The following is a 24,006-nucleotide window of genomic DNA, read 5'->3' as shown; positions in this document are numbered from 1 at the left end:
TAGTGCAACGGCGCTGCATGCCTGGCGAAGTTCTTCACAAATCGCCGGTAGTATGAACATAATCCCACAAACGCCCTGACCTCTGAAGGGCAGCTGGGAGTGGGCCAGGACCTGACCTTCTCTGTGTTTTTAGGGTCCGGCTGAAGACCATCACGAGAGACCACATGGCCCAGAAACACTACCTGATCCCTTGCGAGGTGACATTTTTGGGCATTCAATTTCAGACCAGCCAGCCGAATTCTCTGCAAAACTTCCTCCAGATGCTGGAGGTGATCCTCAAATGTCCGGCTGTAAATCAAAATGTCGTCCAAATACACCATACAAACATGCCATGGCAGCCCCCTGAGGATCAGCTCCATCATCCTTTGGAAAGTCGCAGGTGAGTTAGTAAGACCCATGGGCATAGATCTCCACTGGTATAACCCCCGACCTGTGGTAAAGGCCGTTTTCTCCCTGTCCTCCTCAGCCACTTCGACCTGCCAGTATCCGTTGGAAAAATCAAGTGTACTAAACCAGGTGGAGCCTGCCAGGGCATTAAGGCTGTCATCCACCCGGGGCAGGGGATGCGAATCTTTGATGGTAACAGAGTTAAGCCGCCTGTAATCAATACAAAACCTCCATTGTCCCCCTTTTTTCTTTACTAAGACTACTGGGGAGGCCCAGGGGCTGCAGCTCTCCTCGATGACACCATCCGCCAGCAAGCCCGCCACCTGACGTTCAATCTCCGCCTGCTTTTCAAGGGATGTGCGATATGCACGCTGCTTGACAGGGGGGTGGTTCCCAGTCCTAATGTGATGTTTCACCAATTTGCATCTACCCGTGTTACCCTCAGATGCCCCAGTAAAGACCCCCGAAAACTTTTGAAGAAGTTCAGTTAAACCTGCGCGCTGTTGGGGTGTAATGGGTGACCCCTCCAGTGTGACGGGAATGGAGGCAGGCGAGTTAGACACTGAATTAGCCCCTCCTGGATGATAAAGTGGTGCAAGTTGAGTGTCCTCAATGTGATACAGTTCCCCTAAGTACACCCCTTGTTTGAGCAGAATGTCCTTACCAGTCGGGTTTAAAACACGGGCCACGCTGGCACCGTCCCTTACACTGGCAACAGTGTGTGCAACCATCACCCCTGTGGACTCGGGAGTATTCGGCTCCAAGTAACCTTCGAAAACGGCCGACGTTATATCAGAAGTGCAAGGAGCATACACAACGACTGGCACCAGCGTCTCACTGAGCGGAGGTATCGTTACTGTTTGGGCCAGGGAGACGTTACAGCACTCAGGAATCATTTCCGCAGTCCGCAACAGCGGCACTTGTGTGTCCCACAGACTAAGAACCCCCTTATCCAAATCCAACTTGGCATGATTCCTCGCCAAAAAATCCAGGCCCAGCAGGACTGCCTGGGTGGATTCCCTCAGAATATGGAATGTGTGCTGCCACATCACGAGCCCCAGCCTAAAAGTGACATTCATTGTCCCCAGCGTGTCTAACACCTGTCCATTTACTGCCCGTGAACCCACATAGGTTTTATTCAAGGGGCGGCTGCGCAAGGCGGGGACTGACATACGAAATGTTGCGCTCATCAGTGAAACAGAAGCCCCAGAATCTATTAACATCATCACTTCACTCCCTTCCACAACCCCCCTTACATAGGATGTAAGATTATGGGTACAAACATCAACCTCAACCGTATCCGCTGCATTGTCCTGAACAGGCTGGCCCTGACATGTATAAGCTGACGTGCGGGCCTCAACGTCAACTACCGTCCGTTTCCCTGCTGAGTGGACCCTGGATCTCGTTGAGGCGACCGGAAACGCACAACACGGCGTGACTGCTGTTCCTCCTCCTGCCGAGGGCGCCACCTAGGGCTCGGGCTCCGTCGACCCAGTGTTCCACGAGCGGGCTGTCCCATGTCCTGACGCTGAACGTAGAAGCCCCTCCCACGCAGGGTGTGTTGGTCCGGTGACCAACCTCTCTGTGGCCCTCGGTCCATCCAAGACTGCTTACAGCTGCCATCGCACCCAGGACGAGAAGGAGAGCGCGAGCCACGTCTTTCCTCATGCTCCCCAGCGCCAGCCCGTAGCCTCCTGTTCTCCTCCCGCATTTCTTTCATTTCTAGTCGCATGGCATACAGATCCTCACTAAGCATATCAACCGCTCTCCTCAGGCCACTGTCCTCCGACACTGAGTGCACCGTCATCTGTCCTTTAACAAACTGATTGTCGCTGCAGGCGCTCGCATAGTCCGACCCAATAGACAGTCTAGCATTTTCACAACGCCCTGCAATGATCAGAGCCTCCTCTAGGTCAGTAGCCCCCTGCTCATAGCATTTGGCTCTGAGCGACGGATCCAGTCCAGCCAGAAAGCGGCGAAACTTCTCCTGTCTATGCGCCACATCCCCATACTCTGGAAAAGCTTCCAGCACTAACCTGTTAATGTCCGCAGCATAGACTTCCAGGCTCTCGTTAGGAGCCCGCAATCGGGCGGCGAGATTCGCTTTGAAGCAGTCTATAAACTGTTTTTGTCCGAAAGCATCATTAAGCCTCTCTTTAACTGCAGCATAATCCGATTTCACAGCCGCGGGGAAACTGTCCCACAGCAAAAACGCAGCCTGACCCAACCGCGTAGGAAGAATTCTTACTAGTTCGTAGTCCACTTCGGAAGCATCCGCCGTTAGTGCTTTGACCGCAACCTCCAGCTGTCTCGCCCAGCTGAGAAAACTCTGCCTCCCATCTCCTGTAAACGGGGCAGGCAATTCAATTCTTAATCCGCTGCGTGAAACGTCGTTCCTGCCGTGTCCAGGGCTGAACTTAGACGCTCCTATATCGTCCATCCACATGGTGAAGCACGTGCCCGTCCGAGCCAACACTAGCCAACTTTAGCGGCGAAGCTAAACTTCACTTGACAGTATATTAACGCTACCGCGCACCACTAATTATATTGCGAACGCGTAAGAGGAAAAATAAGAAACACCGCTGCCACCAATGTAACCGAGCTTCTCGGGGGTTCGAGTCGCAGTGTAAAACGAATTAACTTGGAAGACACAAGTATGAACATTGCACCATTCTCTGTTTTATTCTCTCCACCACACAAAAACTTTTTTCTTCTTTTCTTTTCAAGAACCGGCCGAACACACTACAGCGCCCCAAGAGGCATTTCGTATCACCCAGGAACGTTCTCTATAACTCAGTTACAATAGTGATCCTAGCAGACCTAGCAGTGGAGTGAGCAGGCAAAGTCATTTCACTAGCCTTACTGCAAAGCTCCTCTGACTACATAGTCACTTAACAAAACATTTAGGCTGCACACCGTAATATACTTCCTCAGGTGGGACGGTGAATTTTGGTATGCAGTGATATAGTTTGTTTTTGGCAAACAAAGCATGCATTTAAAACGATAGGAATGATTCATCCGTTCAGAAAACTGGAACATTTTGTCGAGATACGGCCATGGGTGCAAAAGAGCATGCCAGCGTTGCCAGCTCTCACGCATTGAGCGTGAGACACACGCATTTAACCGTTTTCACACGCTCTCACGCCACAGTTCCGATATCTCACGCCGATAAAAAATCTAGTTTATTTACCTCTGATCTATATCTATCAACCACCGGCGATCGCGATATAATACTTAATTTGTGTCAATTTTTCACCGCCCCGGTAACGTTCGCCACCCCCCGATCAACAATTTACACTCGCCACCAAGTCCAGGTTCAAATCTCCCTCCAAGCGATCTTGAAAAGTTGGCAACCCTGGCATGCTCCATCACCGCCGTCTCCGCTCATGTTGCTGTTATTTAGGAAAAGAACGACTAGCGACACCGAACCTGATTTTACACCTCACAGACACATCCTTGATTGCTGATAGGCTGTCACCTGTGAAAATACTATCGGGGGAGGGGAGGAGAGTTGTGTGTGGAAGTAACGAGTAACGAGAGCTGGACAGAAATGTAGTGGAGTGATAAGTACTGTATTTGTTATTCAACTGTAGTGAAGTGAAAGTCATAAGTATTTTTTTTTAATCAACTTAAGTACAGTTCTTGAGTATTTGTACTTTACTTAAGTACAGTACTTAAGTAAATGTACTTCGTTACTGCCCACCTCTGGGTGTATGTGTGTGATAGACAGTCCTGTTATCTAGGTGCATGTGTGTGTGAGACAGTCCTGTTATCTGGGTGGATATGTGTGTGAGAGAGAGAGGCAGACAGTCCTGTTATCTAGTGCATGTTTGTGCAAGACAGTCCTATTATCTAGGTGTGTGTGTGTGTACGTGTGTGTGTGTGTGAGAGAGAGAGAGACAGACAGACAGACAGACAGACAGCCCTGTTATCTAGGTCCCTATGTGTGATAGAGAGACAGCCCAGTTATCTAGGTGTATGTGTGTGAGAGAGAGACAGTTTTGTAGGTGGATATGTGTGAGAGAGAGAGAGAGGCAGACAGTCCTGTTATCTAGTGCATGTTTGTGCAAGACAGTCCTGTTATCTATAGACGTGTGTGTGCATGTGTGCATGCGTGTGTGTGTGTGCGTGTGTGTGTGAGAGAGAGAGACAGACAGACAGACAGTCCTGTTATCTCGGTGCATGTGTGTGAGAGAGAGACAGTTTTGTAGGTGGATATGTGTGAGAGAGAGAGAGAGGCAGACAGTCCTGTTATCTAGTGCATGTTTGTGCAAGACAGTCCTGTTATCTATAGACGTGTGTGTGCATGTGTGCATGCGTGTGTGTGAGTGCGTGTGTGTGAGAGAGAGACAGACAGACAGACAGTCCTGTTATCTGGGTGCCTGTGTGTGTGAGAGACAGACAGATCTGTTATCTAGGTGCATGTGTGCGTGAGAGAGAGAGAGAGAGAAAGAGAGAGACAGTCTTGTCATCTATGTGCATGTGTGAGAGACAGACAGTCCTGGTATCTAGGTACATGTGTGTGTGTGTGAGAGAGTCTTGTTAACTAGAAGCATGTGTGTGTAGTCTTGTTAACTAGAAGCATGTGTGTGTGAGAGAAAGTCTTGTTATCTAGGTGTATGTGTGTCAGAGAGAGAGACAGCTGGAGGGAGCTTTCTTCCTCTATTTCTTTATTTAAGGACAAAGCCTTAAGTGTGTGGGTATGTGTGTGTGTGTGTGTATGTGTGTGTGTGTGTGTGTTTTCTTTAGGGTGGATCATGCAGGGAAGATCAGACTCAAACCAGGACTAAGAAAATGTAAGCAGCAGTTATGTAGTTAATACACACACACAGATACACACACACACACACACACACACACACACACACACACACACACACACACACACACACACACACACACTATTTGTGTTGTCTCCTCTAATGTCTCTTCTTGTGTGCAGATGCGTGTGAGCTCACACTGGACCCAAATACAGCACACACACGTCTCTCTCTGTCTGAGGGGAACAGAAAGGTGACGTGTGTGAAGAAGCAGCAGACGTATCCTGATCATCCAGAGAGATTTGATTACTGGTATCAGGTGATGTGTAGAGAGAGTCTGACTGGACGCTGTTACTGGGAGGTTGAGTGTAGTGGAGCTGCTGGTATAACAGTGACATATAAAGGAATCAACAGGAAAGGAGGCAGTTATGACTGTGGGTTTGGATGTAATATAAAGTCCTGGATGCTGGAATGCTCTAATAACAGATACACTGTCTATCACAATAATAACTACACTGCCATCTCTGACCCCCCCTCCAGCTCCAACAGAGTAGGAGTGTATCTGGACTGGCCGACCGGCAATCTGTCCTTCTACAGCGTCTCCTCTCACACACACACACACTCACTCACTTACACACACTCCACTCCACATTCACTGAGCCCCTCTATGCAGGGTTTAGGGTTTGGGATTTTGACTCCTCAGTGTGTGTGTGTGAGCTAGAATAACCTCCTGTGTACTGGAGCAACACCTGAGTCTCCATGGAAACACACACACCTCTACATACACAACTGGAGAACAAAACCTCTCTCTCTCTCTCTCACACACACACACACACACACACACTATATTTGAGTAGAGAGCTCTTCCAGTGAGCTGAGATTGTGTGTGTAGGTTTTGTGTTGGTTCTCTGTTGCTGGTGGTAAATGACAGTCTGTAAATCAGCACTCTGATGCTCCAATAAAGGACTGTTGAGCTGCAGTTGATTTCTGTACATATGACATAAATCCTGTTCTACAAGTTACACATGCTGAATCGAATCACAACCTCACTGTGTTCAACTCTCTGTACAAATCTACACATTAAAAGTGGAAATCTGTAGAAACTGTGAAAAGGTTTTTCATTCTGTTTTCTGTTTGTTGAAGTGATACAGATGCAGATGTTGTACAGTATGAATGTAACGTTGAAGAATTCTTACAATAAAATACTGTCAACGAAATCAGAAATCAGAAATATAGACTTCATTAGACTGCTTTCCCAGAGAAGTGTTTAAGAACATAGTGTGCTACCGAAAGGGGAAGTTTGAGGTCATCCACTGGGTCAAGGAGACTAGACAGAAAGAAGGCGGGAGTGAGGACATGTTCCAGGCAGATGACATGTTTTCTGTTCCAGACGGACAGCAGGCCCAGCAAGAAATGTTCCCCTGAGATTGCAGAATTATTCTTACATTTGATGTTTGGCACACATGCATTCAATCATGCCATGTATTTACAAATAATCACCTGACTGTAATTGTGCTGATAATGTTTCACATGACCAACCAGCCCTAAGACTGTATAAAAGGGTTGGAGGGTTGAACAATAAACCAGAGTGATTTGGTAAAGTAACCAACGTGTGTGTGTGTTGCTTTCACTAATTGTCACTCTCCGAGCTCGCATCTTTTCTTACAGAGAGACCCCGGTTGTTGTGACGGAGAATTTCCACGACAATTTTGGCGACCACGAAGGGACCTCCTGAGTGAGGATCTGACTCATCAGAGAAAGGTACTTCACCAGCGAGGTTTACGAATTATTAAGGCAAAAGTGTGAATTGTTTTAGATGCCTGTTGTGCTGCAGGTCACCCGGACGCCGTAGTGTGTATCCACAGTTGGTGGATCAAACTAGGGAAGAGAGCAGGGCGGCCGATACTAAGACAGGATAGTCTAGTATCTAAAAATCTCAGTTGCAGCGAGGCTGACTGAGCGCTTGTGGTGACGACCACTGATAGCGTAAGGGAATAACTAGACAAGGGTCGTTATTCGCCTAAAAAATTCGTACCGGTACGTGAAAAATAGGCGCCCAGCGTAGGAGTTCGTGGCGGGTGCAGCACAAAGTCAGGCCTAAATTTATTTTTAAATAAAATAAGGTCTCTCGGTAAGAACTGAAAATGGGGAACAGAAACACAAAACAAAGTAAAGGGAAGCCTGAGAATGTTGCAATGAAATATACACCACCCAATGTTAATTTTATGATAAAAAATTATGGTGCAGAAAGTGTTGAACAGTTTCCAAAATGGGTTTCGGATTTTGGTTTTCCAGCTAAAGGGTCGTTTAGCTCAGAGCAAATAAATGCATTAAGAGATAAGCTGGTAGATAGGAAAGGTAGACGCAAGTTTTGGGCTGATTGGAAGGCAGTTGGAATGTGGCAGGAAGAAGCAGGTAAGAGAATCAGGCAGGCAGGTCCGTCTCAACCATCTCAGTGCTTGAAGTTGCAGGCTGATCCCGACCTGGACGCTGCCCCCCCGAGACCTCGAGACAATCCAGCACCACAGAGGGACCCACCAGCGCCACCACTGCCACCAGCAACACAAGACGAGCAACCGGTCCAGGCGCAGCCACCACTCCCTCAAGAACAACACCATCAGCGAAAACCTGACAAAGGTCGAACCGGGAGTGGAAGCGCAAGCAGTAACCCAAGCGGCACCCATTCCACTGTCAGCACCAACGACAGCAGCGGCACCAACTCAGCTGCTGACGCTGCCATCAACACCAGCAGCACCTACTTATCTGCTGGCGCTACCACCAACATCAGCAGCCCCAATCCAGCTGACAATACCACCATCACAAGCGGCACCGCCCCAGCTGCTGGCTGCCCCATCAGCACAAGCAGCAGACCCCACAACAGCTGTGAGATTTCAACTCCCCTCACCGATTTTTCACTTCCCCCCGCCTCCAGATCAAGAGACACTCAGAGCAGCGGCGGGAGGTCAAGCTGACCCTTGCGAGGACAACAGCGAGGACGACACAGAGAGCGATCAAGATGCAGAAGAAGAACAAAGCCGCGGGCTCACTCGGACTGGGGCCAAGTTTCGGAATACAGGCCTCATCAAGAAGAAAAAACAGAGGAAAGAAAGGCGAGAGGTCCACCAGCTGCCAATGGTGGAGGTGGCGGGCCACGATGGAATCATGTTGGTCCACCGCCCATGGACTATGACAGATATCAAAGAAGTTATGAGACAAATGGACAACCCTAGAGACGTGGGCGGGGAAAGGTTCGCCAGGCAAGTCCACCAGTTATGTCAAGAATTCAAACCTAATACCGGTGAGTTGAGGAGACTGCTGATGCAACACCTGGGTCTGGACTGGGGTAAGGTGTCCGCGGGCTGGCCACAGGAGGACTTGAGAATGACAGCCCCTGACTGGGAAGATGCTGAAAACGTGCAATACCGCGCTGCCATTGAGCGGTTGGAAGGTCACATCAAAACGGCCTTCCCACTGCGCCCTGACCCAGGAAAAGTGGCCAGATGCCGACAGGACGATAACGAGACTGTGGAGGCCTACTTGGATAGGCTAATAGTGCTACATGAGAGATATTGTGGCATTGAGAATCCTGGAGAAATGGCTAGAGAAGATGGAATTCCACATGTATGGGAGACCCTGCTGTGTACAAATTTCCTTAATGGACTACTGCCCACTTTGCAAAAGACAGTGAAAAAATTATGCATCGGATGGGAAACAGCCCCGATGACAAAGCTCCTCTCACATGCCCTCCACGCGGAAAACACTGCAAAAGAGAAGGCCAAGGAGGGGGAAAACAAGCGTAAAGCGAAGAAGGATGGAGCTGAATTGACTATGGTACAGTACATACCCAACCAGTTCATGCCCTACCAAGGTCAACCCGGAAGAGGGCGAGGCCGAGGGAGGCGAAGAGGAAGAGGGGGGCCGACACCCGGAAACCGTGGGTGGGCCCCAAGACCGGCAGGGCCTGGAGATATATGCTGGACCTGTGGCGGAGCTGGACATTTTGCAAAGGACTGTCCAAACGCTGCGGGGGGAGCGCCCGGGGGTACGGATCAGTCCAACTGACTAAGCCAAGAGCAAGAACTGGTGAGACTGGACAGTGCAGGTAAGACACAATTTGTTTCTAATGATGCACACACCACACATATTGATACATTCCAACTGGTAGAGAGGAATAAAAAAGACAGGGATGTTTATGTTTTGTTAAATACAACACTGAAACTTTTAAAGAGATGCCCATGATTTCAATGAATGTGTATGGACAAAATATGTTGTTTTTAGTTGACTCGGGGGCGGGGCATTCAGTCATCAGGAAACAGGAGTTTGTTTTGAACACACCGCCATTATCAGGAAAAAACTTGTGCACTAAAGGGGCGTCTGGGGTGATTGTGCAAGAACCGCTCACAGCAGCAGGTAAATGTGTGTGTGAATCAGGAAGGGGGGGTCTTGCATAGTTTCATACTTTCCACAGTTTGTCCAGTAAATTTAATGGGGAGAGATTTAATGTGTGAAATGGGGGTTCGAATCACTTCAACGCCTGGGGGCTTACAGATTGAAATTGCTGAAAATGATTTTGATGATTTTGCAATGGTCCAATATGCACCGGGGCCGCCGCTGTATGCGTACAACTGGAAACTATGCACTAACAATTTAACAAGAGCTACTGAAATGTTGGTTGAGCAGACCGAACAGCGCATGCGAGATTGCCCTCATAGTGTTATGAAGGCTGAGGAACTTCATGTAACAGCAAAAGTGTGTGATGGGCCAGACTCTTATTTTGAAAAAGTGTGGTTTGGGGACAGGCCACCCCTCCGTGAGAGATTGCGGTTGGGGGATGTGTACTGGTCCCCGGTGAATTTGTATTCTGGTGTGGTGGTAAATTTTTCTGACTGTGCGAACCAAGGAGTTGCACACACACGCATGGCTCCCTTATCTGAACTGCTTGGAACACAGCAGCAGAGCTGTGGGTGCCAAGAATGTTGTTTTCAGCTTACTAATGTTCCTCCCCATGTCTCTCTGGCAAAACCTGAAGATGAGACATGGCAGAGTGTAGGTTATTGGTTGGCAAAAATGTGCAGAGTGCGTGAGTGGGAGACAACAGAGAATCCTGTTGTTTTTTTCAATAGTGGGCTTTCAGTGTACAAAATGCATTTGGGAACTGTGATTGATGTTGAGCGCAGCGTAATGATTTGTGAAGGGAAAGAGTGCAGGTTTGACCCTGCATACATTTTTTCACGGAGGAGGCGTGTAGGCCAGTTTCCCTCAGTTCTGTGTCGTTGGCCTTGTCAAAAGCGCCACCCCGGTAGTGATAACACCCAAGTCAGATTTTAGACCAAAACAAGCGCAATACCCGTTGAAGCCTGAGGCTATTGAGGGCATTAGGCCTGTGTTCAAAGCACTGTGTGAAAAAGGAGTAATAGTGCCATGTCCTAACTCCCCTGTTAGAACTCCTATTTTTCCAGTCAAGAAGGCCAGAAACCCCCCCCAACCAGACGAATGGAGATTCGTTCAAGATCTACAAGCCGTAAATGCTGCAGTCATTCCAAGAGTGCCAAATGTTCCGAATCCGCACACAATACTGAGTCAGGTCTCATCAGAGGCCAAGTGGTTTTCTGTCATTGTTCTGTCTAATGCTTTTTTCAGCATTCCTGTGCACCCGGACAGCCAGTACTGGTTTGCCTTCATGTTCGACGGACAGCCCTACACCTTCACGCGGCTGTGCCAGGGTTACTGTGAGTCGCCTACAATATACAATCAAGCCATCAAACAAAGTCTTGATTCCCTGGAACTGTCCCAGGGGACTAATTTAGTCCAATATGTAGATGATCTCCTACTCTCATCGCCTAATTATCAGCAGTGCATTGATGACAGCATTAAATTGTTGAAACACTTGGCAGACGAGGGACACAAAGTGAGCCTCAGCAAGCTCCAGTTTGTGCAGCCCTCAGTTAGATTCTTAGGGCATGACATTTCTGCAGAAGGGAAAACTCTTGCAACATCCAGGACGGAAGCAATTGCGAAAATACCGAAACCACAGACAATCAAGCAGCTAATGTCATTTTTAGGGATGTGTTCTTACTGTCGTTCATTCATTCCTAACTATTCTTGTGTTGAAACTCCCTTGCGGGCCTTGACCCATGGCCCAGCAACAGCAGCTGTTGAATGGACCAAGGAAGCTGAAGAAGCTTTTGTAACTTTGAAGCTGGCCTTGCAGACTGCGCCCACCCTGGGCATTCCTGATCCTACACGACCCTACACTCAGACGGTCGATGAAAAGAATGGTTGCATGACTTCTGTTCTCTTGCAGAAACACGGGGATCGACAGAGACCCGTTGCTTACTTCTCTTGTAAACTTGACATTGTTGCTGCAGGGCTCCCAGTTTGTCTGCGTGCTGTGGCCGCAGCAGAGAAAGCGGTGGCAGCATCCAGAGACATCGTGGGCTATTCTACACTGACATTACTCGTCCCACATGCTGTTTCACTTCTGCTTCTTGAAAAGAAAACATCACACTTGTCCACTCAGCGCTGGCTGAGATACAACACTGTGTTGCTTGACATGCCCAACATAATTATTTTAAGATGCACTGTTCTTAACCCTGCTACACTCCTGCCCACAGAGGAGGATGGTGAACCACATGATTGTGTTGCTGTGACTAACATGTTGTGCTCCCCTAGGTTGGATCTGAAGGAGGAGCCCCTGGACAATCCTGATCACATTTTCTTTGTCGATGGGTCAGCATCCAGGGATCCCAGCACTGGGCTGAATAGAGTAGGTTGGGCCGTGGTAGCCCCCTTCTATTTGGTAGACTCAGGGCCCTTGCCTCACCATCTTTCTGCGCAAGCCGCAGAGCTGTATGCCTTGACACAGGCGTGCAAGTTGGCTGAGGGCAAGTCTGTTACAATCTACACCGACAGCAGGTATGCGTTTGGAGTAGTTCATGATTTTGGGGCGATTTGGAAGCATCGTAATTTTCTCACTAGTTCAGGGACTCTGATTGCGCATCACAAGCTTGTGCTCGATCTCCTGGATGCTCTCCAATTGCCGTCTGCTGTTGCTGTGTGTAAATGTGCCGCCCACTCTTTTTTTTTTTTTTTTTTTTTTCAAATGTTAACCAATTTAAAATATTTATTATCAATTCAGTTCTTAAGGGGGAGAAATCCACGATACATATCTATACTCCAGTGTACAGTATCACCACAGCTGAAAATGTGTTTCAACCATAGCACAAACACGTGCCCATTCTCATGGATATGTGCAAGTATGTATATAATATATATTAAATACATCATACAAATATATTTATATATACATATACATCATTAATAACAGTCAGAATGACTTGTTACCATTGACACTTTTACTTGGTTGAAGTTGGGTCACTGCATGGCCAAAGAACTAGACCCCCATGTTCATGTGCACGCCCAACTTCCCCATTAGCTCAGTGAAGGTTCTGAACTTCAGATCGAATGGACGTAAGGATTAAGCTGAAGTAGGAGGAGCTCGGGACATTAGTTTGGCAACGCCCACAGAAGGACATGGAAGACACGATGCTTGACCAAGACATAAAAAACCAAAACAAAACAAACAAACAAAACCTGTGCAGTACACCGACTCTCCCATAGCCACTCTGGCCTTGCTGGGTAGTTCCACGTTTAGGTTACAGTTCCAGCGGAGCAAGTAGACGCCCCATGATCTTGACATGTGCAGTTGTTTATCATTACTGCTTCAATACTGTCACGACTCACTGGACCTACGAAGACTTGCCATAACCGCAGGAACAGAAACAGAGCGCTGGAGCTCAATAACGACGATGAGTCAGTGTCGAGAAGTGAGAAGAGTGACGGATGACACAGAGGGTTTTGCCTCGGGAGGGAAAGGGACGCGCTCTACAAACGGCTCCCGCAAGTCCAATTCGGCAATCCTGAGGATATAACCATGGCAACGGTTGATATAAAATAAAAAAGGGTGGGAGGACTTCTATGGCAGCGTTGCAGGAGGGTGCCGTCCCCGTCCTGAGACGCTACCCTTTAAGACCACTGCAGTGTCACTGTTGGCTTCATGGTCTTTTCCTACCAAGATGTCAAAAAAGAGATGAAGCAGTAAGACTGTGCTGGAGTAGTTGGGATAACAGCAAGGTTGGGGTAACAGCCCCAGAGGGCCTGCGACCCAAAGAGAGAAAGCTTGGCAATATAATTCTATTGAGTCACTGACAAAGTGACAAATCCGTTGATCACTCCAGTCACTTGTATTTTATTTAAGCTCCAAAAAAAAAATTTTCTTTTTTGTTCTTGGCATCTGCGTCTATTGGGGGGGGGGGGGGTCATGGATTTGCAGTAAGTGAGAAGGTTGCACCTCTTGTCATTCCATTTCAGAGGAAAAATCATCTATTGGGGTGCTGGTGGATCAACACACACACCCCTGAAAAGGAGATGTGGTGACTAAGAGAGACGACAGAAGTTGCTATAAGAGCAACTTTTAATGCATATATGACCCTGCACACTGTGGTGACCATGTCAGCTTGCAGGTCCTTCGACAAAGAAGGAAGATCCTTTATTAAAGACCACATCTGTTGAACTCCACATAAAACTGCTTAATTCTAATAAAATCTGTACATTTATTTTTTTCTTAAAAGTCTATGATTTATACTTGTCCAAAAGGGACATGTTCTGTGTTTGTCTCCCTCTCCATGTCGCCATTACTGTGTTTTTTGTTTTTTTTTCGGAATCCTTCTCGGGTGTTAATGGAGGCGGTGATGGTGTGCTCCTGTAAGCATGGCCCCGTAGTGGGGGTGGTGGTGATGGGTGGTGCTGCCTCCATACGTGGGTGGTGCTGCCTCCGCTAGCAACACTTCTTCTTGCGCTTGCTGCCCTTGCTCAGTTTGACCACGTCGTTCTGCTGCAGTTGCTGCTTCGCCACCGACTCCTTCTTGGCCCGCAGAACCAGCTCTGTGATGCAGTTAAACATCTCCTCCACGTTCACATTCTCCTTGGCGCTGGTCTCGAACAAGCGGATGCCCATCTGCTCGGCAAACTTCTGTGCGTCGTTTGTCTCCACTACTTTGGAGTTCGGATCATCGTTCTTATTGCCCACTAATATTCGACATACGTCATCACAGTTCTGGTTAATTTCATGCAGCCATCGTTTAACATTGACGAATGATTCTGCACTGCTGACGTCATATACTACAATGACCCCATGGGTCCCTCTATAATATGTGGAGGTGATGGTTCTGAAGCGCTCCTGGCCCGCCGTGTCCCAGATTTGAAGCTTCACCTTCTCTCCATTGATCTCTACAGTTCGGATCTTGAAGTCAACTCCTATTGTGGTAATATAACTACCTGAGAACGTGTTGTCGGCAAACCGCAGAAGGAGACTGCTCTTCCCCACACCGACGGTTTAAAACACTCTCCGTGTCGGTACATCGGCTAAATCTGGCTCGGAACCACAAACTTCACCGCCTCGTTACACCTGCTTCGGTATCATCTACACGGCCCCCCGTGCAGCGACGTGAAACCCAGACTAGGCCCGTTTCCCGCGGCGCTGCCTACCCTAAATGTGCCGCCCACTCTAACGGCGTTGACTCTGTTTCTAGAGGGAACCAAGCTGCGGATGCGGCTGCCAAGAGAGCTGCTCAGCAGCCAAGGGAAGAAGTTCCTCTTTTGACCTTGCAACTCACCCCCTCCCTCTCACTCACAGATTTGCAGCGCACAGCCACACAGGAGGAGAAGGCGGCTTGGAAGAAAGCAGGCTGTGCTTTCCAGGACAGCGTGTGGCGCTGCCCCTCGGGCCGGCCGTGCCTGCCAAAGTTCATGTTTCCGTATTATGCTAAGTTGACCCATGGGAAGGCCCATGTGTCAAAAGGGGGGATGATTGATCAGTTAAAATCTCATTGGTTCACGCAGGGGTTTGCTATCTATGCTCAGAAATTTTGCCAGCAATGCGTGATATGTGCACAACACAATGTAGGAAGAGGAACACAGATGCAGCAAGCAGCACACCCAACACCTGAGAAACCATTTGATCACTTGCAGATGGATTTTGTTAAGCTCACGCCAAGCGAAGGGAAGAAGTATTGTCTGGTTATTGTGGATATGTTCTCAAAGTGGGTTGAGGTTTTCCCCACGGCAAAGCAGGATTCAGATGCCGTGGCTAAGGCCCTGGTAAAAGACATAATTCCTAGGTGGGGCATTCCAAGTAAAATATCCAGTGATAATGGAACCCCTTTCATTAGTGGGGCTTGGAAATCAGTAGGCACATTTCTAGGGATTGACATGAGACAGCACTGTGCCTATCACCCAGCAAGTGCAGGGGCCGTTGAGAGAGAGAACGGCAACCTGAAAAACAAATTGAGCAAAGCATGTGCAGAGACAGGTCTGGGGTGGACTAAGGTCCTCCCTATTGTGCTCATGCAAATGAGAATGCAGGTAAGACCGAAACACGGCCTGAGTCCATTTGAGATTTTGTTTGGCAAACCACCAAACACCGGCGTGGGTCCGGTGAAGACACAGGCCGACAGCCTTGTGGGCTGTGAGGATGCAATGTTAAATTACTGTGTGCAACTCTCCTCTACTCTGAAATCTGTCCACAAGCAGGTCAGAGAGGCACTTCCTGATCCAGCCACTGATCCGCTGCATGACATCCAGCCTGGAGAGTGGGTGGTGATAAAGGACTTCAGGAGAGCGAGGTGGAACAACCCGAGGTGGAGAGGCCCTTTCCAAGTCCTCCTGGTGACGCAGACGGCTGTGAAGGTGACAGGACGAGCTACGTGGGTCCACGCCAGCCACTGCAGACGAGTACCACAGCCTGAGGAGGAGTCGGAGGACAAGAAGAAAGAAGAGTAGAACAGGGATCCTGACTTCACCTGAAATCCTGTGTGAAAAGTGGGGCCAGACTGTTTACATTCTGGTAACACGTAAACACTCAAGAAAGGTATGGAAGGTGAAGGTAACAGGCTAGGGATGAAGAGATCCAGAAGTGGGGTTCTGTGATAATAGGAGCCACTGTCATTGCAGGTCTCGCTACAGCCATATTGTGGATCGCGCAGGAGGAAGTGGAAGTGAAAAGTGCGAGCCGGGGGTTACGCAACCCTAAGATTAACCACTTCTGGAAATATGCCAACTTCACTGTGAAAGATGTTCTAAACATAGACAAAACATGTATAGTGTGTGCGCTGTTGCCACACACTGCAGAGAGACCATTCGTTTATTCCCTTGCAACTAGCTCCTGGGAGACAACAGTTAAAGCCTGGAGGTCAATAGGTGACGTGGGCTACGAGAGAACAGAGAAGTTCCTGGTGAATCATCCAACTCCCAAAGCAGGAATAGAGATAGTGTGGCCTGGAGCGAAGACCCGTTTCCCTTTGTGTGTTTACAGGAATGACAGTAACGGGAGGAGCCCTGACAGCGAGAGCCAGATTCAGTGTGTGGAGAAGCCTGATGGGGGAGAGGACTGTTTCTACACAGCAGGCCTTTCACCATCCCAGAAGGGCTTGAGCAGCGAGCAGTGCGTGAGTTCTGTGAACCTGAGAGGATGGAACGAACCCCATCTGGCGGAGGCCAGACCAGCGTTTAACAGTGACTGTAAGTTGTGGATCCCAGATTGGTATTGGTGGTGTGGAAGCCAGCTGTATCTATATCTGCCAAGAACGCAAAGAGGAAGATGTGCACTGGTGGCAGTAGAGGCACATTTGAAGGTAATCACCGCATTCGACCCTCCAAAGAGAAGTAGACCTAGGAGGGCAATGGTAAACACTGTTCCTGAGGAGTACAGACTGACCAGCGAGTTCCAGCGTTTTATTGAAATAATGTTACCTATGTACGGAGTAGGCAGCATTCGTAGAGATGTGAATAGAGTGCATTACAGACTGGCAACGTTCGTGAACAGCACTATTGCGGCAACAGAAGGTATCAAAACCGAGCTGACTGCACTGAGAATGATGTCAGAACAGAACAGGATGGCATTGGACATCATCCTTGCCAAAGAGGGAGGAGTGTGTGCCATGGTAGGAGAAAGATGTTGTACCTATATACCCGCTAACGATGAGCCCACAGGAAACATCACCATCGCTGTGGGAAAGATGAAGGAGGTGGCTGCAGGACTGAAGCAAGACGAGCAGAGAGCTGCGTCAGAGTGGTGGACATGGTTTGCATCCTGGAGAGCGTGGCTCATGGCAGCTACGCCCGCCATCGTGGTAGTTGCGGTTCTGCTATGTTGTGGACCTATGATATGTCAGATGTGTGTCTCCACGATGTACAGCGGGAGACGTATGTTACAGATGACTCGAGTGGAGACGGAAATGATTGCTCTTAATGTCCGTGATAACCTTGACGATGATGATGGGGTGTATGAATCAGCAGATGATGAAGAAGATGAAGCTGTGTATGCCAATGACGGCGAAGGAGAGGAAGAAGATGCTGTGTACGAACCTATGGAGAGGAATGAGGTTGTAATGGTTTCGGCCGTAGAGAATCGGGTGTACTTAGCAGAATTACCCGTTTATGACGAAGTAGAACCTAAGGTGAGCTGTGTGTAAAATGAATAATGGGAGAATGGTGAAGGAGGATGAAGAGTGTGGAGTGATAAGTTTGATTTATGATCCTGCAACTTAAACCTGGAAAGGCTTGTTGTAGGGGATGTTATTTTCAAACTCAGTGTGGTTCTGTCCTCTGTGTTGATCGCAGGGGCCTATCTAATCTAGACTAATAACCATTACTATTGTTTGTATCCAGGTACTAATCTGCTCTTAACCACATATCATTTTTATATATCTATACATGTATATCATCAACTGTTACCGTGCTTGAATTGCATTGATGAATTATGAATTGACTAAAAACAAAAAGTTGACAATCAAATCAGATCTTAGGACAACTAATAATGTAGTAAAATAAAGATTATGTTTAGTGATTAAAGTCTAATACATCCAACAATGATGTTATGGTTCCGAAATGAGTAATATGGAGTAAATGACATGTTTAATTTCATGTTTTATTTGATTATTTTCAATAATCTTTGGTTAAACCCTGAGTAATGAATCAGGTACGATTTATGACGGTATCCTTATGCATTCCTATATATTCTTGTAAGGGTTTTATTGTATCTGTTTCCTGTATCCTAAATGAAAGGTACTCATGTTGATTATGATAAAATTTATTGTGGTAAAGTTATGTGTTTGTACTGTGAAATAAGTACAAACAAGTGGGGAATGTAATAGAAATCAGAAATATAGACTTCATTAGACTGCTTTCCCAGAGAAGTGTTTAAGAACATAGTGTGCTACCGAAAGGGGAAGTTTGAGGTCATCCACTGGGTCAAGGAGACTAGACAGAAAGAAGGCGGGAGTGAGGACATGTTCCAGGCAGATGACATGTTTTCTGTTCCAGACGGACAGCAGGCCCAGCAAGAAATGTTCCCCTGAGATTGCAGAATTATTCTTACATTTGATGTTTGGCACACATGCATTCAATCATGCCATGTATTTACAAATAATCACCTGACTGTAATTGTGCTGATAATGTTTCACATGACCAACCAGCCCTAAGACTGTATAAAAGGGTTGGAGGGTTGAACAATAAACCAGAGTGATTTGGTAAAGTAACCAACGTGTGTGTGTGTTGCTTTCACTAATTGTCACTCTCCGAGCTCGCATCTTTTCTTACAGAGAGACCCCGGTTGTTGTGACGGAGAATTTCCACGACAGGTTTTGTGTTGGTTCTCTGTTGCTGGTGGTAAATGACAGTCTGTAAATCAGCACTCTGATGCTCCAATAAAGGACTGTTGAGCTGCAGTTGATTTCTGTACATATGACATAAATCCTGTTCTACAAGTTACACATGCTGAATCACAACCTCACTGTGTTCAACTCTCTGTACAAATCTACACATTAAAAGTGGAAATCTGTAGAAACTGTGAAAAGGTTTTTCATTCTGTTTTCTGTTTGTTGAAGTGATACAGATGCAGATGTTGTACAGTATGAATGCAACGTTGAAGAATTCTTACAATAAAATACTGTCAACGCTCAAAACCTCTCAGCCTCTCTCTCTCTCTCTCTCTCTCTCTCTCTCTCTCTCTCTCTCTCTCTCTCTCTCTCACACACACACACACACACACACACAGGCACATAGATAACAGGACTGTCTGTGTCTCTCACACATTCACACAAATGCACCTAAATAACAGTTCTGTCTGTCTCTGAAAAAAACACACAGGCACCTAGATAATAGATCTGTCTCTGTCTTACACATACACACACCTAGTATTTCTCTGTCTTTCCTTTCCTAGTCTTTTTCTCTCTTATAGACACATGCACCTAGATAAGAGGTCTGTCTCTCTCAGACACACACATGCACTTACATAACAGGACTGTCTCTCTCTCTCTTTCTCTCTCGTGAGATCAACAGTTCAGAGGCTCCATCTCCAGTGTCATCCCAAGCATTGCTGTGTTGAAGATGGAGCTTCAGGCAGAGGGTCATAACACAAGGAGGATGGAAACACTCAGGGAAACCTGCTGCAGAAAAGGTTTGCAGGGATGGAGGAGAGAAAATGTTTGGTGCTAGTGACACTGCTGGATCCTCGTTATATCCTCATGTCTTCTTTACAGTGGACACACTGACCAAGACAGAACAACAGATAAAAGAAGAGCAGGACATTGTGTCCCAGCAACTGATACAGACACCACTGAAGACCAAGGACCAGAGAAAGGTGGAAGATGAAGAATTACCTGGTCAACTGGTACAAAGACAAGACATATGAGAAACGCCCTCAGCCGGGCCTCCCTTCCCCCTCACAGTGTCCCCGGAGTGCTCCGATGGGAGCGGGCTCACCTCCTCCCCTTCGGTGTATGATTGGCCCTCCGAGTACTCCTCCCCGTGCACGGTTCACCGTCTGAGTACTCCTAACAGGTCGGAGCACTCGGACGGAGGAGAGGTCGCATCCTCTCTGTCTCGCTCTGTGGGGGCAGAGTACACGGATGGAGGAGGGCTTTCCTTCTCTTCTGACTCCTCCCCCTCAAACTCATTCTCGGGGGTCTTCTCCACTCTACAAAGCTCTAAGGAGCCAATTCTCAGAGGCGAGGTGTCTCTGGAGGAAGGGAGGTGTCTCTCTCTCTCCAAACCCGTTGCGCGTCTTGGCGCGACTGCTCCACCAGTGACACTTCCTTGGTTACCTGAGCCTGACGCAGCAGAAACACAACCACGGGATCCTGCCGCATCTCGTCGAAGGTCACGGGGTTCTCGTGGCGATGGACAGGGAAAGAAGCATGGTGGTACCTACTGGGCCTCTGGAGGTGCCTAACCTGGTGGTGCCTGGTGGTGCCTATCCTGGCATAACCCTTCTTCAGCTCGTCTTTCTGTGACGATGGGCGCAGCGCGATGGACGATGCACGAGTCCAGCGGTTTCGCACAAACGTCACTTTTATTCACAAAACAAATAGCACAGACAGCGCACATAGAACACTTACACATTAAGTCTTGTGTGACTCCAACACTGACAAAGACCAGCACAGAACACTGCGTGAACGCACATTAAATAGACAGACCACATAAGCCCCGAGTGATCACGAGACGAGCCACAGGTGAGACATATGAACACTCAGACACATCCACATCCACGAAGATCCAAAGACGCAGACGACTAGATGTAGACAACATAAACACATGCCCAAAGGGGAGGGGTCAGGGACTGTAACGTGACAATTATATGCCCCAAAATAGTTTAGTACATTTAGTATTTTAATATGTTAGAAATTTAAGATCTTACCTATTTTGTGTCATATGAGAAGAAATTTAATGACCCTGCCTTGTCTCACAATTATGTCTTCATCAAGATCGTCAGTGGACCTGTCAGACTCCATATGCCAAATGACTGTGAATGAAGTGCAAATGGTAATGCAAGAAGCAGTCTTCATATCTGTTGCTACCAAAACACCATTATCCCAGACCTGGAGGACAGCAAGGCCTTCTGTGACTGCAAAGGTGGCAAAGATGCTGTCAAACACAATTCAAGCTACTCACCCCTTGGAGACTGCAGTGACTGGAAAAAATATTCCAGTAATGAAGCAGGCACGAGAGAAGAAAGACCCTCAGAGCTGTAAGCGAGGTGCTTGAAGCCCCTAAAGACTCTGGATTGTCCGCTGACAATCACTGCTGGTTCTGCACTATTCAAGGGTTCTTTAATGTAGAAAATCATCCTGCAATGAAAGGTTCAATTGTTCCACATGATGGCAGTACCTGTATGGAAGAGAAGATCAGCAGCATTGAGAATGGTGCTGTTAATAATACGAGATCAATTGTTGATTCTTTGGACAAACATGTTGAGTCTATCCATTCAGAAATGACTGATGCAAAACGCAGTTCTAATATTCAGCTAAGAACAGCTCAGTCTGCAGCGGGCGTCTCAGTGCTCAGGTCCCCCACTTCAGCAGAGGACATCCAGACCTTTACATCTGTTGATCCTAAGCCTGTGGATGTGAAAAGGCGTGTTAGGTTCCATTTTCTTAATAATTGTATACCTCAGCATGCAAAAGAATGGCAGAACTGTATATTTCTCTCTGTCACATGTGTTCATGGGTTCTATTCAGGCCCCACTGGGGTTATACTGTAAATCCTGGCCACAGCTGGGTTATAGTTGCAGGCCCCAGTGGGTCCCACATGGGCATTATTTTAAAAACATACTAGTTTTTTTTTATTCGAGCTACAAAAGAAACAGACATTTACATAGTGCATAAGTTTATACCTCAGCATGCAAAAGAATGGCAGAACTGCATATTTCTCTGGCACACAAACAAATGAATTGCATGCAGTTTCAGTTTAATGCATCTGCAGCAAAAATCTTACCAGGGCTGACTGTCAGGAGGTCAGAACAAGCACCAAACTGGTGGAGGAAAACCATTCACAAGTGGACCAAACCACCATGCAGTCATATGAAACTGTAGTATATACAGAATATAGTGGGTTCCAGTGGTATACAGTATATACTGAGAGCAGTATGCAGTATACAGTATATATAAGTGCTGTATAGGATATTGCAAACCTACCTATGTTTTTTGTGTAGGCGGTTACCACCATCACCTGTTTAACAAAACAACACAAACGGGTAAAACAAGTAAAGGTGAGATGGGTGAGGCCAGATGAATAAACCGAAAGGAAACAAGAAGAATCACCACATGAATGCAGGTCTATGACATATGACGGTGAGTTTATTAACACTTATACTGAGAATCTTACAAATGTTACATTATGTACAAAATATATTGTTTAATTCTTCCAACGATAAAGGAGCTTAATCCAGTCTGTATATGTACGAATCGATCTGTGAGTGTTACTACAAGATGACAAAATAGCTGAATTGAAAATGTAGACAAGAGAGCAGATTATAAAGCCCATAAATATTAAAGATCTTGAAGATTATTGCAGTCAGTCCTCTCATATGTGACCTATTAGGTCTGTAGAATAAAGGAACTGGAGGAGCTGTAGCAGTTTTTGTTGTGCTGAAAGGAATATCTCAGACTTCAAATGACACTTTCTTCTGGAAATTCTTAAGCATATATGAACAACTCAACACTCACTTTGTTTCAACACATAGCATAACACATTAACGTCCCCATAGGAAATCCCAAACCCACCGGGTTTCCATCCAAACCTTTCGAAAAAATAATGCGCAATTTCCAAGTTTCAGCAGAAAAAAATGCGAATTAAGCCTTGTTTCCATTCATTACAGTTATGCGAATAAACTTTAGATCACGTGAGAGGACGCCAAACAATAGTGGTTTTACGTCCATCTGGCAGTTACGCATTTTTGCATGTTGAGGTTTTGAAACATTTTTTTCTTTTTCTTTTCTATACATGGAGATGTTAAATTCAATTTTTGCTCTCTCCAGAACTGTTTTTGTATGCATTTGCCATCTTTACATCGCGATCATGTACAGAACCACATGACTTGAGGCATGATACGTCATCGTTTATGCGAAAAACCCTTTTCCATCCAGTTTTTCCGAATTTTGGCGATGCGATAGTCTAACTTTTCCACCTCCTCCTAGCGTAAAAATCTTTTTGTGATATTTGGGGCTTTTTTCGAATTTTGGTCTTTTTCCATCCAGTTTTTTTCATGCGCATTTTCAAAATGCGCAAAAACTCGGTGGATGGAAAACCCTCAATAGACACATGCGCCTAGATAAGAGGTCTGTCTCTCTCTCACACATACACAGGCACCTAGATAACAGGACTGTCTCTCTCTCACACATACACAGGCACCTAGATAACAGGACTGCCTCTCTCTCTCTCTCACTTTCTCTCTCACACACAAACACACACACATGCATCTAGATAACAGGACTGTCTCTCTCTCTCTCTCTCTCTCTCTCTCTCTCTCTTGCACACACACAGTTAACAGGACTGTCTCTCTCACACACAAACACACATGCATCTAGATAACAGGACTGTCTGTCTCTCTCTCTTGGCCACTTGTACATTATTGCCAAGCTAAAGAACATTGATAAACATTTCAGCCACGTTGTGCTTGCAAAGCAGAATCTGAGAACAGTTGTAAAAGAACTTGGCCTCCTCCAGCACAGCATCATTCAGTCTGAACCCACTCGCTGGAGCTCCACACACCACATGATGCAGAGATGCTGGAGCAGAAACACTGAACATCTACGCTGGAGATTAGGGAACATTTGCTACACCAACTGCTGATCAATGGGACATAATTTCCAGTGTGATTGACATGCTGGAACCTGTTGAGGAAGTTCCTCTTGAGATCAACAGTTCAGAGGCTCCATCTCCAGTGTCATCCCAAGCATTGCTGTGCTGAAGATGGAGCTTCAGGCAGAGGGTCATAACACGAGGAGGATGGAAACACTCAGGG

The 24,006-nt window shown here is 47.0% G+C and overlaps 3 protein-coding genes and 1 long non-coding RNA gene across 10 annotated transcripts in view; 3 read left to right on the top strand and 1 right to left on the bottom strand.

Moving 5' to 3' along the window:
* Positions 1 to 6,372: 6,372 nt before the first annotated feature.
* Positions 6,373 to 18,742, top strand: LOC143498981 (uncharacterized). Its single transcript, XR_013126030.1, has 2 exons — positions 6,373 to 6,908; positions 15,735 to 18,742. It is a non-coding gene; the product is annotated as an uncharacterized LOC143498981 (long non-coding RNA).
* Positions 7,544 to 18,742, top strand: LOC143498986 (uncharacterized). The gene is made up of 3 exons (XM_076993908.1): positions 7,544 to 7,562; positions 7,651 to 9,249; positions 14,842 to 18,742. The coding sequence occupies exons 1-2, from the start codon at positions 7,544 to 7,546 to the stop codon at positions 9,207 to 9,209; spliced, it is 1,578 nt and encodes a 525-aa protein (XP_076850023.1). The 3' UTR covers positions 9,210 to 9,249; positions 14,842 to 18,742.
* LOC143498985 (ras-related protein Rab-35-like) lies at positions 13,520 to 14,956 on the bottom strand. Its single transcript, XM_076993906.1, has 2 exons — positions 14,822 to 14,956; positions 13,520 to 14,535 (listed from the first exon to the last, which is right to left on the bottom strand). Exons 1-2 carry the CDS (start codon positions 14,954 to 14,956, stop codon positions 13,984 to 13,986), a joined length of 687 nt encoding a protein of 228 aa, XP_076850021.1. The 3' UTR covers positions 13,520 to 13,983.
* A 3,254-nt stretch (positions 18,743 to 21,996) lies between the features above and the next one.
* LOC143498992 (NLR family CARD domain-containing protein 3-like) overlaps positions 21,997 to 24,006 on the top strand; it is a 52,990-nt gene continuing 50,980 nt past the window's right edge. For all 7 annotated transcript variants that reach the window (XM_076993923.1, XM_076993922.1, XM_076993917.1 and 4 more), the window contains exons 1-2: positions 21,997 to 22,090; positions 22,195 to 22,333. The gene's annotated coding sequence lies outside the window, so the exon portion shown is untranslated. The remainder of the gene's footprint in view (positions 22,091 to 22,194; positions 22,334 to 24,006) is intronic.

The sequence above is a fragment of the Brachyhypopomus gauderio genome, unplaced genomic scaffold, assembly GCF_052324685.1.
Source record: "Brachyhypopomus gauderio isolate BG-103 unplaced genomic scaffold, BGAUD_0.2 sc128, whole genome shotgun sequence".
In the NCBI taxonomy this organism is placed as follows: domain Eukaryota; kingdom Metazoa; phylum Chordata; class Actinopteri; order Gymnotiformes; family Hypopomidae; genus Brachyhypopomus; species Brachyhypopomus gauderio.
Note: the sequence above shows the minus strand (reverse complement) of the source record. Positions and strands in the feature narration are given on the sequence as shown.

What these genes read in the sequence shown, in the direction of transcription:
- LOC143498985 (XM_076993906.1), bottom strand. Translation starts at nt 14,956, where the DNA reads ATGAACTTTGGCAGGCACGGCCGGCCCGAGGGGCAGCGCCACACGCTG. An exon ending in CTGTGAGTGAGAGGGAGGGG is followed by an intron (nt 14,536 to 14,821) that starts GTGAGTTGCAAG and finishes TTTTAAACCGTC; the next exon opens with GGTGTGGGGAAGAGCAGTCT.